The 14,279-nt window shown below is 53.9% G+C and overlaps 1 protein-coding gene across 2 annotated transcripts in view; it reads right to left on the bottom strand.

Moving 5' to 3' along the window:
* Positions 1 to 2,823: 2,823 nt before the first annotated feature.
* Positions 2,824 to 14,279, bottom strand: part of LASP1 (LIM and SH3 protein 1) — a 37,672-nt gene continuing 26,216 nt past the window's right edge. For both annotated transcript variants that reach the window (XM_032319765.1, XM_032319766.1), the window contains 3 exons: positions 8,117 to 8,243; positions 7,595 to 7,698; positions 2,824 to 5,706 (listed from right to left, as the gene is read on the bottom strand). In XM_032319765.1, the coding sequence (XP_032175656.1) occupies positions 5,533 to 5,706; positions 7,595 to 7,698; positions 8,117 to 8,243 (405 nt within the window). In that variant the 3' untranslated portion in view covers positions 2,824 to 5,532. The remainder of the gene's footprint in view (positions 5,707 to 7,594; positions 7,699 to 8,116; positions 8,244 to 14,279) is intronic.

The raw sequence follows: 14,279 nt of genomic DNA, 5'->3' as shown, positions 1-14,279 counted from the left end.
CCGGAATAACGACCAGAAGCAAATATCCACCGGTGCGTCAGCAAAGCAGGATGCTCGGGCGGTCAGCTTCATCCTGAGCTGGGTTCAGAGGGCTCCCCGCCGCAGCTGCAGGCCCCTAGAGCAGATAGATAATGTAGGACAGAATGACCAGGCCTATGATGGCAAAGAACATCAGGATGAAAATATCCAGCATTATGGAGTCCTTGGCTGGGGAAGCCTCTGGATTCCGGGCAAACGTGAGCTGTGACCACGGAGGTTGCAGCCCAAAGGTTGCAGCCCGGGGAGAGAAATGGCTCCCTCTTCTCTCCACGGCTCCGTCTTTTCCCTTCCCCCTCCCAGGGCCGGAGACGAAGGGATGCTGCCGCTCCATCAGCAGCCTCCCTCCCCTCCAACCCCCCGCCGCCCCCCAGCCAACCAATCACGAAGCCCGGCCGCGGGTAACCAAGGCACTGCTCGATTTAGAGCCGGCAGAAGCGAAGAGGCTCAATTTCTCCGCAGGAACCCAATCCCAGCCCTTCGTATCTAAATGGAGCCGGCATGATAGGGACGGAGGGGGAGATCTGATCTCTATCCGGATCCCCCAGGAATGAATCCTCCTGGCTGCTCTCCTTCTGCCTTTGTCCTCTAACACGTTGATGGCCAATTATCTCGGAAAAATAATGGCTGGACGTCGGGCGGGGGGGGCCATGGGCGGGTTGTAAAGGTCGCGGTGTGAAGGGACATAGACAGGGGTCTCGTGGGAGTCCCAGTTGGCCTCTCTGGGGTTGGATTCCTTTACCGCACCCCGGTTGTTAAGTTCAGCCTCCCTACAACTCTTGCACAGATGAGGCTCAGAGCCGGTCAGGAACTTGACTGATGTTACCCTTGGGGGGGGGGGGGGGCCGGGGTTGGTGGTCCAAGATGGAAAAGGAGGCTTACACACTCTGGGGTCCATATTCCTCTCTCGCCTCCGCCCCTTCCCGCACTGGCCCACCTTTGGTGTCCGAAATGCCCCTCGGCCCTCCCGACACTGCTCAAATCCCTCCGTGCACAGTGGGAGCCCCGGAGTCTCTCCTCCAGCTAACTGCGTCTCTCTTCGTGGTCCTGACCCTCGTCCTTGTTCTCGTCTGTGTCCTGTTCGGAGACCTCCACGCAGTGTTCTACCCAAAGAGAGCGGTGTGGGCTCCTAGGCCTGTCCCTGGGCGGGGAGAGAGTCTAGGTAGGCAAATCAAGTGATGCCTTCTGAGGAGAGAGGGGAACAAATGTTTTATTTTTTTAAACTGGATGGTGGGTACTCAGTTCTGTCTTGTGTTGTTTTTATGTCTTTTTATATCTTAATTATTCCCTAGTAAACTGAAAACACTCCCTGTGTCATCTCTGAGGCCTGGTGTCCTCAGTTCCACCCTAAAGAGTCGTTTTGAAGGCCCCCAGGGTGGGGTCAGGGGAATGAGGGCATTAGGGACCCTTTGCACAGGCTCTGCCGAGGGAACTGAGGCCCCTTCTGGAAGGGGGTCTGGAAACTGCTCTCACCAGCCTGTGCCCAGAAGGTAGAGCCCAGAGCTTTCTGTGAGCAGGGAGTGGGGTCACCCCTTCCAGGCAGACTGCCCCCTCCGATGGCTCTGGTGAATGAAGCCTCCTGAGAGGGAGGACTGCAGCTCCGCACATGAGAGGGCAGGCCGACAGGAGGCCGGATTTGCCAACTCATAACCCCTCTGCTGGGAGAATATTAGTCGGCCTGCTCCTTTGGAGAGGGAGTGGGTGTCCATCCTGTCTTTAACAAGCCCACCCCCGCCTCCAACACTCCCTATACCTCTCCAGCCCTGCAGACCCACTTTTGTCTTTCTCCCTGTGACCAAGGCTCAGGAAGGGCCCTTCCAACTCCGCCATGGCTCTCCCAAAGCCAGAGTGCCCTCCTGCCGTGCCCACAGTAGGAAATGCCCCTTTCCACAAGGCAGCTGGATGGCTTCCTTTTCTACCACGGTCCCCTTCCCAACGCCACAGAAGGGAGGCCACCGGGCCTTCTGATGGGGGATCAGACCCAGGGCACCTGGAGCAAAGGAGAGTGGTGTGTGGGGAGGGACAAAGATGTGAGGTGCAGAGAGCAGGGGCACAAGGCCCACCATGGCAAGGCAGAATGGAGTGAGGCTGTGGGTCCTGCAACGTGCTATACAACTTATGCCAAATCACAGCCCCCCTGGGCTTCAGAACCCCATCCGTGAGACGGACAGGACGGTCGGTACCCAGCTGATGAATACTGCTTTGGGCTGGTAAGATGGCTTCATCCCGTCTTATTCCTCCCAGATGGTCCCTCCATCATTTCCATCCTCACACAGCACCAAGCTCTTTCCAGATGCTGGGCAGTGGCAGAGGGCACAGTGCCCCGGGGCTGAGCTGCTGCATTAGGGCAACAAAGATTTGTTGAGCAGCAATGGATCTGGCCCAGGACAGACCCTAGGGCTTTAGAGGAATTAGATCCATCCCCTGCCCCAGGAATGCACTGGCTCGTGCAGAGACAGGTGCGTAACTCAGGAGGTCAGACAGGAAGAGGGAAATAACAGCTCAGGGATGTTTTGGGAGTGTCACCAAGCTGGGCAGAGAGATACAGCCAGGAGCAGACTGGCTGGAAAATTCTGCACGAGAAGCAGGTGCCAAGTCCCCATCCCAGAACCGACTGCCGCGCCAGGCTGACAGCTTTCAAACCAGTCATCCCCTCCCTGAAGGGCATCAGGATTCTCAGGAGGGTGCCAGGCTAAGGCCCTGAACACTTGGCACGCGTGCACATGCACACACACACCTACACGTGCACACACAGCAACACTTCAGAGCCAAAGAGAAAACCAAGTCCACAGGTAAAAATTATACTTTTATTATTTGAGTCACCAGGAGAAAGATTCACTTGTTGTGGTCCAAGTCAAATGTTGAGAATCGTTAACAGGCCAGAAAGAGTTGATCCCAAGCACAAGCCCACGAGGGAGGGGACCAGAACAGACCAAGAAAAGACAACCACCCCATATAAAAAGATGAACGGACAGCTTCACACACATACACACACATACATACAAACACACACACACACACGGATGAAATGTTTGGACAGAGGCAGATTTCACATGGTCATTTGTTTTTTTAAATACAGGCTTGTGGGGTGGTTTTTTTTTTTTTTTCCAGCTATTTAAAAAAAAAAAAAAAAAGGCCCAAAAGTGCATATGTGAGAGGATAAAGGCAGAAATGAAGCAATAAAGTCGTTTTCCCTGGAGGGACATGAGGAAGAAGATAGGAAGCAGTATGACAGAATTCACTTTTCTCACCAATGGACTTCTTGCATTTTCTTATTGGTCCACTACAGTTATATTCACATTCTAGCTTTGATGCATCTTCTTTCCTGGGATTAGGTTGGCCAAAGACCTTTGGAAACTGTACGAGGCGGCCAGGGACTTGACCCAGCCACCAGCTCTGTGCTATAGTAGGGGTGGATGGTTCTGGAAAGGAGCAAGGATGCCTTAGCAGCCCCTGGTCCCTCAGCACCAGTATGACAGTCCTTCTCTCTGGGGGTGTGTAAGAAAAGGTCCCCTATTTTTAGGGTGGGGGGAGCAGGGGGGCTGGCAGCGAGATTCCAGGGGCTGGCCTGCCTTGTTGTGGAAGGAAAACGAAGCAAAGGGAGAACAGGCTGCTGCTTGCTCCTCTAGGCTTTCCTCCCCTCTCTCCCTGCACAGGTCCCCCAACGACAGGACACGTCTCCGACCTTGGTCCCCAAATCCAAGCTGTGCTTTGAGATCAAGAGGAAAGGTAATGGGCGGCTCCCTCATCCCCCCAGATCGCCCAACCTAGACCCTCCACCTGCCTTCACCTCGGCTGGGGCCACAGAGAGAGAGAGAGAGACGGGTCAGGCAGGGCTCTCCCCACCTGCAATGGTCATTTCTTCATTGTTCCGATTTGGGGAAGATATTCCAACGTCAACCCCCACACCCCGAGGACCTGACTGCTGAAATTTGCCTGTAGGGTCCCCCCTCCCCTGAAGGAACAAGGAGGCAAAGATGTCAACTGTGGAGCCTGAGGGGAAGACAGGAGGGGGAGACCCAGGATGTGTAGAGAAGAGCCCAGAAGAGATGAATGAAGCCAAGCAAGGGTCATCACAGCCGCCAACGAGCGAGAGAAGGGACTTGGAAATAGCACCATCTTTCCCTTCCTCATCCCGGGGTCTGTGCTTCCAGTTTTGAAGCCCTGGGACCTTCTCCTTTTGCTTCAAGGGGGCCTGAGGTTAGTAAGGGGGAGGGCAGGGGGGTAGCGAGGCACCCCCGGTAGGGGTGACAGAGATGGGAAGGGAAGAAGAGGCCTAGAGCCATGGAGCCTGCCCCCACCCTCACCCCAGCAAGCTGCTGGCCCCCACATCAGCCCGGCCAACTCCACGACTACCCCCCTCCCTGACCTCTGCCCAGCACCCTGGAAAGGGGGCGGGTGGGCTTCCGCCGTTTGGCAATTGAAGGAAAGGAGGAATTTTCATGCAAAAGAAGACACCAGGGACTTCTCCCCCACTGGGGTCCTCCCAGAGACTGCCACAGGCCTGGACCCTGACTGCCACAGATACAGAAATGCTCCTTCCCCCACAGGCGGAGTCTCGGAGAGGCCCAAAGGCTCTGAGGCTTTGCACAGTTCCAGTCCACTTGGCTTTGGGCTGAGGACTGGCGGCTGCGGGGAGGCCTGAGACATCTTCCCATGGGGAGGAGGGGGTAGGACCCACCTAACCCAGAGCTCAGGGGGGCTGGCTCTCGGTGCGGGAGCCAGCCAGGGCGCCTGGGGACTGAGGGGAGGAGGAAGGAAAAGGGCTCTGGGAGAGAACACTCTGTCCCCCGCCTTCCCGCAGCTGTCCCTGAAAGTAAGAAAGGCGAGCACTTGACCCAAGCCATGCTTCCTAGGGAGCTCCTCGCCCACGCCCTTGTGCGTGGGCAGGAGAGCGAAATCACAGTGTGAGAAGGAACACATGCAGGGAGGGATGAATGAACCCCGAAGCGGGAACGCTCCCCTCCTCTGTGGTCCTTGAGAGTGGGAGAGGGTGGTGAGGGGCCCCCTCAGAGGGCTGGCAGCCCTGTCTTTGAGAAGCAGAGGCAAAGCCCATCCCAGGGACAGGGGTGGTGGGGTCCCATCTCGGAATGTACGGAGCCCCTCCCCTGGGAGTCCTGGAAAGTTGGGGTGTGTGAGGAGGGCAGGAAGGTCTGGGTGGAGGGGCGGGCAGAAAAGAGAGAAGGCAGAGGCCTGGGAGCCAATGGGTCTGCCATTCCAGACCAGCTCCCCAGGCCTCAGCCTCCCCCAGAGAGGTCCACACCTGTTCCGTCCAGAGAGAAAACCAAGAAGTTGGTCAAGGGAAAAACCTGCCAGAGAAGAGCCCGCGAAAGTGGCAGAACAAGGCTTCAGTTGGCAAAAGAAGCTGGAGGAGGGTGGGAATAAACAAGCGGTCGCAGATTTAAAAAAACAGACACTGAAGGGTGGACAGGTCCGCCCAGGACAGATGTGATGCAGTGGAATGCACTGAAGACGGGCGGGTTGGGGGGGGGAGGTTCAGATGGCCTCCACGTAGTTGGCCGGCAGCATCCCCGTGTCGCCAGTGCGCTCCACGGTCCCGTACATCCAGCCATCGTCGATCTGCTGCACGTTCACGATGGTGTCCCCATCCTGGAAGGAGACCTCGTCCTCGTCCGCGGCGCTGTAGTCATACACAGCGCGGTACCGCTTCTGCAAGAGTGGGGATGCGGTCAGCCTGGGCCCCGGCCCTTCTTTCTAACCCTATATGGCCCAGGCCTCTGATCTGTTCATCCACTGTGATCTCAGGGGGAACTTTCCAAACTGCAGACCTGATCATGTGACTCCCCGGCTTTAAGTCCTTCAGCGGTGTTCCACCTCCTTCAGCACCAGATTTTTCTTTTTTTAAAGATTTTATTTTTAAGCAATCTCTACACCTAACGTAGACCCCAAGATCTGGAGTCCTATGCTCTATGGACCCAGCCAGCCAGCACCAAATTGCAAACTTTCTTTCAAGCCGCAGAAAATAGCTCCATCAGCACCAAAGTCTGTGTGTGGGGTAAGAGGTTACACCCTGCCCCACAAAGTGACCTTGGTCTCTTATCACCAACTTCGCCTTTATCTCTTGGGCTGAATTGCTGCCAGCTACGCCTGCATCCCGAGACAGCCTCCTCCCTAGTCTCCCTGCTTCCGCCCTCAACATTCTGCTGCCACTTCTCAAGAGCCACCCGTGAGCCTTTAAAAACAGAAATCAAAAACGTCCCTCTGCATAGCTCACCAATCACAAAGGCCTTCCTGTGGCCTACAAGTCCCTGCCTGATCTGACCTTATCTCCTACCTTTTTCCCCTCTAATTGCCTTGGCCTTCCTGCTGGCCCCAGGGCCTTAGCAGTTGCTGCTCTCCCTAAAACCACTCACTCTCTCATCTTACTGAGGACTTTGGGGCTCTCCCTCCCAACGTCCTGCTTTTTCTTCCCAGCATGTGCCACTATCCGACCTTATATTATATACCTACTTATTTATTGCCTCCTTATTTGTCTCCCTGACTGAAATATAAGCTCCAAGACAGCAGGAAGGTGGTCTTTCATTCAGTGCCAAATCCCTAGTGTCCAAAACAGGTTTAGCTAGTATTAGAAGGACTGGCTGGTCTATCTGGAATCTTACCCTGCAGGTGACTTCTCAGTCCTGCCCAGCAGCCCCGTGGCATGGACACTCCCTTGTTTATCCCCTTATGTCCAGGGCATGAGGCTCCAGGAGGACAGGTATCTCAGGCTATTTTACTTCTCTATAAGTAGAGTGTCTCCTACTTCTTCCTCCATGAACTACTTCCAATTCCCAGGAACCCAGCACAGAGGAGCTGAACGCAGCCAGGAGCTCAGGCTGGGGGTTCCAGCAGCCCCCTCAGTGGGACAGGCAGCAGAACTTACAGACCAGGGACTTCAACTCTAAGCACAGTAAGCCTGGTCCTGCCCCAGTTCCTATTTTGCTCATCACTGACTTGGCAGCATCGTTGAGCGCTGGCTCTGCGCCTGGTTCAGAGCCGCTGAACCAAGAGGACGTGGCCTTGCCCGCACAGAGCTGCAAACCCAGCAGGGGATACAGACACAAGTTAACAAACAGAACATTCTGAGTTGCCAAAAGTACTCTGAAGAGAACCAGTGGTGGGGAGTGACAGATGTGTCAGGGGAGACCCATGTGACATTGGGGGGTTTAGGAGGACCCCTTGGAGACAGGACTGAGATCTAAAGAATGTGGTCGGGCTTGGGGGTCATCCTCATGAGGAGTGGGGAGCAGGAGGCAGGAAACTGAGCAGGGGAGGTGACTTGTGCAATGTACACCCAGAGCCGGAGCGCTGGGCCCCAACCCCAGCCCAGGGCTCGGTGCATTGACCACACAAGTCTCTATCACCTGCAGAGGGCAAAAGGAGCTGGGGTCAAAGATCTGGGGAAACCAGGCCTCCAGGTTGGGTTTCTAAGGAGAATCTAGGAGCTGTGACCACGAAGGCCTTCTCTGGGCCCATCCACCTCTGGCTTCCCCAGACTTCGGACCCCCATTCCACCTCCCCGCTCCAGGACCTCTCCCACTTGGCCATAGCTACTTACCCCGCCCCCGCCTGGGGCCCTGCATGGTATGGAGACCGGGGCAGCAGGCTCCTTGTAGCCACCATAGGACTGTGCCACCGGCTGCTGCTGGGGCTGCTGGTAAACTGCAAGATGGGAGAGACGAGGCTCAGAAACCCGATCCCTCCCTCGGCCCCCTCCCTTCCCCCAAGAAGCCCCTATCATGCATTTCCACTCCCCACAACCTTACTCAGACCCCACTTCTCAAAGGCTCATCTGTCTGCACATGTACATCTGCTGGTGTTGCACACTCTACAACAGGGGCTATACCTCTGCCAACATGCTGGCACCCGGCATGGACCCTGACCCGGGTGCTCATTGTCCCACTGGGAGGGGGCCTGGGGGGGGTGGGGGGGTGGGGTGTGTGTGTGTGTGTGTGTGTGTGTGTGTGTGTGTGTATATATATATATATGTATAGAGAGGAATTCTTGCCAACCTCCTCCCCATCCCAAAGCTGGCCTGGTCTCAGGCCCTCTGCCTAAACAGGGGCACTGGCTTGCTCACCTGGGGCGCTGGCTGGGATGTGGTGGGGCGGCTGCTGCTGCTCCTGGGTGTCTCGGCGCTCAGACTCCATGCCCTCGCCTCCGCTGGGGGCCATGCGGCTCTTCTCAAACTCCTCATGGTATTTTATCTGCAGTGGCAGAGAGCGCTGGGTAAAGGACTCACAGCAAACCAACCAAAGCTCCTTTCCTGGGGCCACTTAAGATCTCCCAGGACAGGAGAGACTCCCCAAGGGCTATAGGCAGACGGGACCAGATTCCTGTGGCTACTTAACCTTGCTGGGCCTCAGTTTCCACCTCTGTAAAATAGGACATTGGAGCCCACCTCTGGTGTTGCCGCAGGACAACAAGAATGTCCGCTCACTGGTACCTGCTGGGTGGCAGGCACTGTGCTGGGTTCTACCTCCCAGGCCCATTTTAGCCTGTCGGCACCTGGGAGAGGGATATACGACAGTCCCTGTCTAACCGACAAGAAGGAAACGAAGGCACTGACAAGCTAAATGAGGGAGGAGAGCAAACCCTGCCCTGTTCTCTGGAGCAGAAGGAACCAGTGACTCTGGGCCCCAAGGCCTGATGGGAGCTGTCCCGGCCCAGGGCAGTCCCTTTTGGCCATCCTCTCCCACTTGCTCTGCTCCCTTCTCTCCCACTCAGTGGCATTCGCTTTGCCAGGAGGGCAAGAATTGACACTTGGTCAGGCAGGGCTTACGTTTACTAGACCCGGGCTAAAGGTCTAGAGGTGTGGCCTAGGAGAACAGGGCACAGCATCTGTGGCTCACTGCAGGCCCGGCTGGGAGGCCCAGCTGGAAAGACGGGCAGGGTGGGGGTAACATCTCACCTAGGAGTCTAGGTCCTGATGAGCCCCTCCTTTCTCTGCCCCTTCCCTTCGAGCCAGAGCAGGGACTCACCCCCAAATGGTGAGATGGGCTGAGTGTATTATGGGCTGACCATATTACTTAGGGGGAAGCAGCCAACCCTGGCCAGACTAAAAACCAACAGGCTCCCTCAACTCCTGCTCAGAAGGGCACCCAGGAGGGAAGTTTTCAGACCTAAGGCCAGTGCCTTGCTCTAACATTCTGAAGACAAGAGCCAAAGCCAAGTGTCCCCGAGCCCCACTCCCTCGGTGACTCCTGTCCACTGGCTGGAGAGGGGGCGCGGCGACAAGGAGCGAGGCCACCCCTCCTGAGGTCTTGAGGCTCACAAGGCAACTGCCCTTCCGACTTTTGTCCTAGGGGTTAGAAGGGTGAGCTTCCTGTGTTTACTTTCTGTGGAAGAGACCTGACCCCGGGAGCCAGTAACCAGGGGAGGGAGAGCACATGCGTAGAAGCAGACAAAGGCCTGCAGTGGGGGGACACCTGTCCCTAATGCTGGGGGCCCAGCTTCCCTGCATGGCAGCCGCCTTCTCTGGGTGTGAAGGGGTGACAGAGAGCCCTGGGGGAGAGGGTACGTCCGTCCCAGTTCCTCTGCCGTACTCAGGAGCCAACACCTAGAGCTATTCCCAGTCAGTGTCCTACAGACTCCGTCCCTCAGCACGGGAGTGGTGCCCCTCCCACGCCTCATCCCTGGAAGGTCATCAGCTTTTTGCTTACTCATGTGACCCTGGGAGACTCCCCACCGCTCTAGGCCTCACTTTCCTGATCTGTAAACTGTACCAGCTGTTCCCAGGAGGTCCTGAGGCTCCAGACCAGGTCCAGCAACCAAACCAGACTCCAGAGCTGAAAGCAAGTAGGGACATGCGTGCAGTTCCATAAGCGGCTGCTAAAATCGCTCTTGGTGCTTCGAAAACCACTACCCAGGATAAATATTTCTAAATGAGGGCCAGCTGCCCCAGGTGGATGGAGTCGTGGCAGCCTGAAAATAGCGGAAGCCTGCCCACCACCACCGATGTACACACCACCTGTTAGTGTGAATACCAAGAACCTTCCCATTTGCTCGGCGACTCACGGAGAGTGCTTGAAGGCTCTTTCCGCCACCATCTCCCCCAGCCCTGGTGATAATCCCCCCTTCACACTGGGCAGGTACACATTCGTTCCCACTTTACAGAAGATGGAAATGAGCTCAGAATTTCAATGACTTCCCAAGACAGAGCTTTCACTACTCAGGAAGGGCCGAGGCTGGTGACACAGGGACAGAGTCACAGGGGACAGGCCCGCACCCAGGGGCAGGTGCGGAGCTGGGGGGCCACGTGCCCAAGGCCACCCCTCACCCCACTTCACGGCTTCGGTTTGGGCATAAATGTGAGTGGTGCACCTCTCACTTGAGTGGGGGTGATGACCCCAAGGTCACCCTAACTTTGAGGGGAGACGAGGCAGCGTGGCAGGGAAAGTGGGGTGCAGCTCCTCTGCCTGGGCCCACTGGGAGAAGACGCCACCACTCTCCACGACCTCTCCCTCCCTTCCCCAGCAAATGAGAAAACTGTGTTCTGTCTTTGCCGGCCTACCGAATGGCATGAGAAGCCAACAGGCACGCTGAAGGGAGTCAGCCTATCCGAAAGGGAAAGAAACATTTTCCAGACTCCAAGCATCTGGCTCGTCCCTGTTCCACAGTCAGCAGAGTTTAATCTTCCAAGAGCCCTCAATGGGGGTCACCATAAACCCAGAGATGTCACCTAGGGCCTCAGCTTAAGAACTGTCACAGGCAACGGGGTGGCTCAGTCAGTTAAGCATCCCACTCTTGGTTTTGGGTCAGGTCATGACCTCATGGGTCACTGGATCAAGCCCCATGTTGGGCTCTGCGCTCAGCATGGAATCTGCTTAAAAGCTTCTCTCCCGGGACGCCTGGGTGGCTCAGTTGGTTAAGCAGCTGCCTTCGGCTCAGGTCATGATCCCAGCGTCCTGGGATCGAGTCCCACATCGGACTCCTTGCTCGGCAGGGGGCCTGCTTCTCCCTCTGCCTCTGCCTGCCATTCTGTCTGCCTGTGCTTGCTCTCCCCCCCCCCCTCTCTCTGATAAATAAATAAAATATTTTAAAAAAAAATTAAAAAAAAAAAGCTTCTCTCCCTCTGCCCTTCCCCCCAACTCTCTCTCTCTCGATCTGTCTCTCTCAAATAAGTAAATCTTTTAAAAAATAAGGAACTATCATGGGCCCCCAAGCACTCTGTTCTATGCCCAGAAGATCCAAGTGCACGTGGGTTGAGAGGCTAGGACTCGGGGGTGACCAGTGGAGGGTCCATTCCATGGCTAAATACAGAACCCCATTTTCTCTGCTAGCCCACATTCTGTTTTCTGAACCCCTGCTCCTGATTGTGGTGGAAAACGGAGGTCTGACACCACACCGCACTCTCACATGACTCTACATCACAGGCCACAAGGGAACACAGACTCTGGATGGAATCATCAACTCACCAGCCAGAGTCTATTTTTTTTAATAATTTTTTTTTTTAATGTCTCCCACTCTCTGAGGGCTGATTGTGTGTCCTTACATGGATTACTCATTTCCTTTTCTCAGCCAGCCCCACGACTGTGCATCACTATCACCCCCCCCCCCCAGTTTTCTAGATGGGGAAACCACGTAACAGGTGGAGTTAGCAGAATCCAGCTCTCATATCGCATCCTTACTTCTCAACTACCATGCAATACTGCTCCCTACTACAGACTAACAGTATTTTGTTTTTAAAACAAATGTGAATCTGTGTTCACCTTCATTAGTCATCAGAGAAATCATTGCAGGTTAAAACCACAGTAAGATACCACTATACACAATCAAAATGGCTAAAGTGAGCAAGTCTAAGTGAGGAGGCAAAGCAATGGGAACTCATCACTGCTGGCTGGAGGGGAAATCAGTACCCACTTGAAAAACAGATCGGCATTATCTGATAAGGTGAAGGATCATAAACTCTAAGACCCAGCAATTCCACTCCACAGGAACCCCAAGAAATATGTATGCGGACGTCCAGAGCTTGTGGAAGCAATCTTAAATCCAACACCAGTATCAATAAAATGTATTAAGCTTTAAATGGAATATTATACAGCAACGAAAAAGAATGGCACGTAGCTACATGCAAGTATGTCCATGAATTTTTAAGCATAATGTTGACCAAAGGAAGGAAGACACAAAAAGAATACCTAGTATATGTTCAGAATCAGGGAAAACAAAACTATAGCATTTAGTAATACACAGTAACATATTAAAATTAGAAAAAAAGGGGCGCCTGGGTGGTTCAGTCTGTTAAGCTGAGTGTCTGCCTTCAGCTCAGGTCATGATCCCAGGGTCCTGGGAATGGAGCCCTACATCGGGCTCCCTGCTCTGCAAGGAGCCTGCTTCTCCCTCTCCTTTCTGCCTGCCACTCCCCCTGCTTGTGCTCTGTCAAATAAGTAAAATCTTAAGAATAAAATAAAATTTAACTAGAAAAAATAAATCACAGCAACACTCTCAAAAATTATACTCCGGTTGTTCCACGAGCCTGTGTCCAGGTCATCTGACCCTGGGCATGGAATTTCTGTTTGATGTTACTACTTAACTACTGACTAGGCCCAGCCCTTAAAGAGTGAAGCCAACTTAACCAGAATATGCGCTGCTCATTCTTTTTCTTTTTTTTTTTTTAAGGATTTTATTTATTTGACAGAGATCACAAGTAGGCAGAGAGGCAGGCAGAGAGAGAGGAAGGGAAACAGGCTCCCCGCTGAGCAGAGAGCCCAATGTGGTGCTTGATCCCAGGACCCTGGGATCATGGCTAGAGCTGAAGTCAGAGGCTTTAACCCACTGAGCCACCCAGGCGCCCTGCTCATTATTTTTCACTGATATAAACGCAAAGCATTTCTTCCTGTGGCAAAGATATTCCTGAAGTTTATGGTTTTATGGTCCTGTAGAACATTACCGAGTTCTGCAGATAACAGCAGAGTACTAACCAGTTCCAGTCTCATTGTATCCAGCACTTTCTTTAACTGACTATGCAGCACATCTGCCTGTCCTAACCTCCAGCATAATTAGTTAAGTGAAATATAGGAGAGGTGCTCACTGTATGAGAGCTAGGTTTTTAGCACTTTAAAAACTCTATTCTGGGGCACCTGGGTGGCTCTGTGGGTTAAACCTCTGCCTCTGGCTCAGGTCATGACCTCAGGGTCCTGGGACCTGTGGGCAGGGAGCCTGTTTCCCCCTTTCTCTCTGCCTCTCTACCTACTTGTGATCTCTCTCTCTCTCTCTCTGTGTCAAATAAATAAAATCTTAAAAGAGAAAAAAAAAAAAAACACAAAACTCTATTCTAAGAGGAGTTCAGGTTGTGGCGGGCGGGGGGGAGTTCAGGAATGTTTCTTGACTTGCACAGTGAGCACAGGTGTTCCCTCAGTGTTACTGGGTGTTACGTTCCACAGAAAAAGACACAGGATTGTATACAGAAAATCAATATATAAGAAGATATGGAGATAAACAAAACCAGAACTCCCCCACTGTTTAGCAGGGGCTCAGCCATGAAAATTTCCCAGTGCATTAGAGCCACTGGCATTTGGGACCAAAGGTCCTTCCAGAAGGATACGCTGCATCCCAGAGCACACAGCCCTGACCTCCCAACCCTTCCCATGCCTTTAACCAAGACACAGTTCCCCCAAAAGTACAACTTACTGGACGCCGCCTCAAAAGCTTTCACACATTCTCAGTACCAGACAATGGCCCAACTTTTCAACCAAGCTTTATCCCCTACCTCTTCCTGAGCCACAGTGAGGAAAGTGGACAGGTCTGCCTTTACAGAGATGGTAACTGTACTGACCACACTGATCTGACAGATGACAGACCACACACATCCAAGGCCTTTAACCATTATTCCTCTGGGGATGCAATCTCATCCCTTCACAAGATGGTCTGACCTCTCCGGGAGCAGCTGGAGGTCACCGGGTGCTAACCTGGGAAGCGAGTGACCAGCCACACAGAGGACACTATTTTGGATACTAAGCAAAAGGTGTGGCTCTCTTCTAAACACTATCTTTGCCCCCAACTTTTCTGGAGGTTGGGACAACCTCACAAGGGCTCTCAGCATGGTTTCGAGCTCCCTGAGAGTTCGGGGATGTGGCCGGGCCTGGCAATCCCTGACTTAAGGCTTGAGAAAGCACTTTTTTTTTTTTTTTAAAGATTTTATTTCTTTATTTGCCAGGGAGAGACACAGCAAGAGAGGGAACATAAGCAGGGGAAGTAAGAGAGGGAGAAGCAGGCTTCCTGTGGAGCAGGGAGCCTGATGTGGG

This window comes from Mustela erminea, chromosome 18 (genome assembly GCF_009829155.1).
Source record: "Mustela erminea isolate mMusErm1 chromosome 18, mMusErm1.Pri, whole genome shotgun sequence".
NCBI lineage: Eukaryota > Metazoa > Chordata > Mammalia > Carnivora > Mustelidae > Mustela > Mustela erminea.
This window is presented reverse-complemented; position numbering and strand designations above follow the sequence as displayed.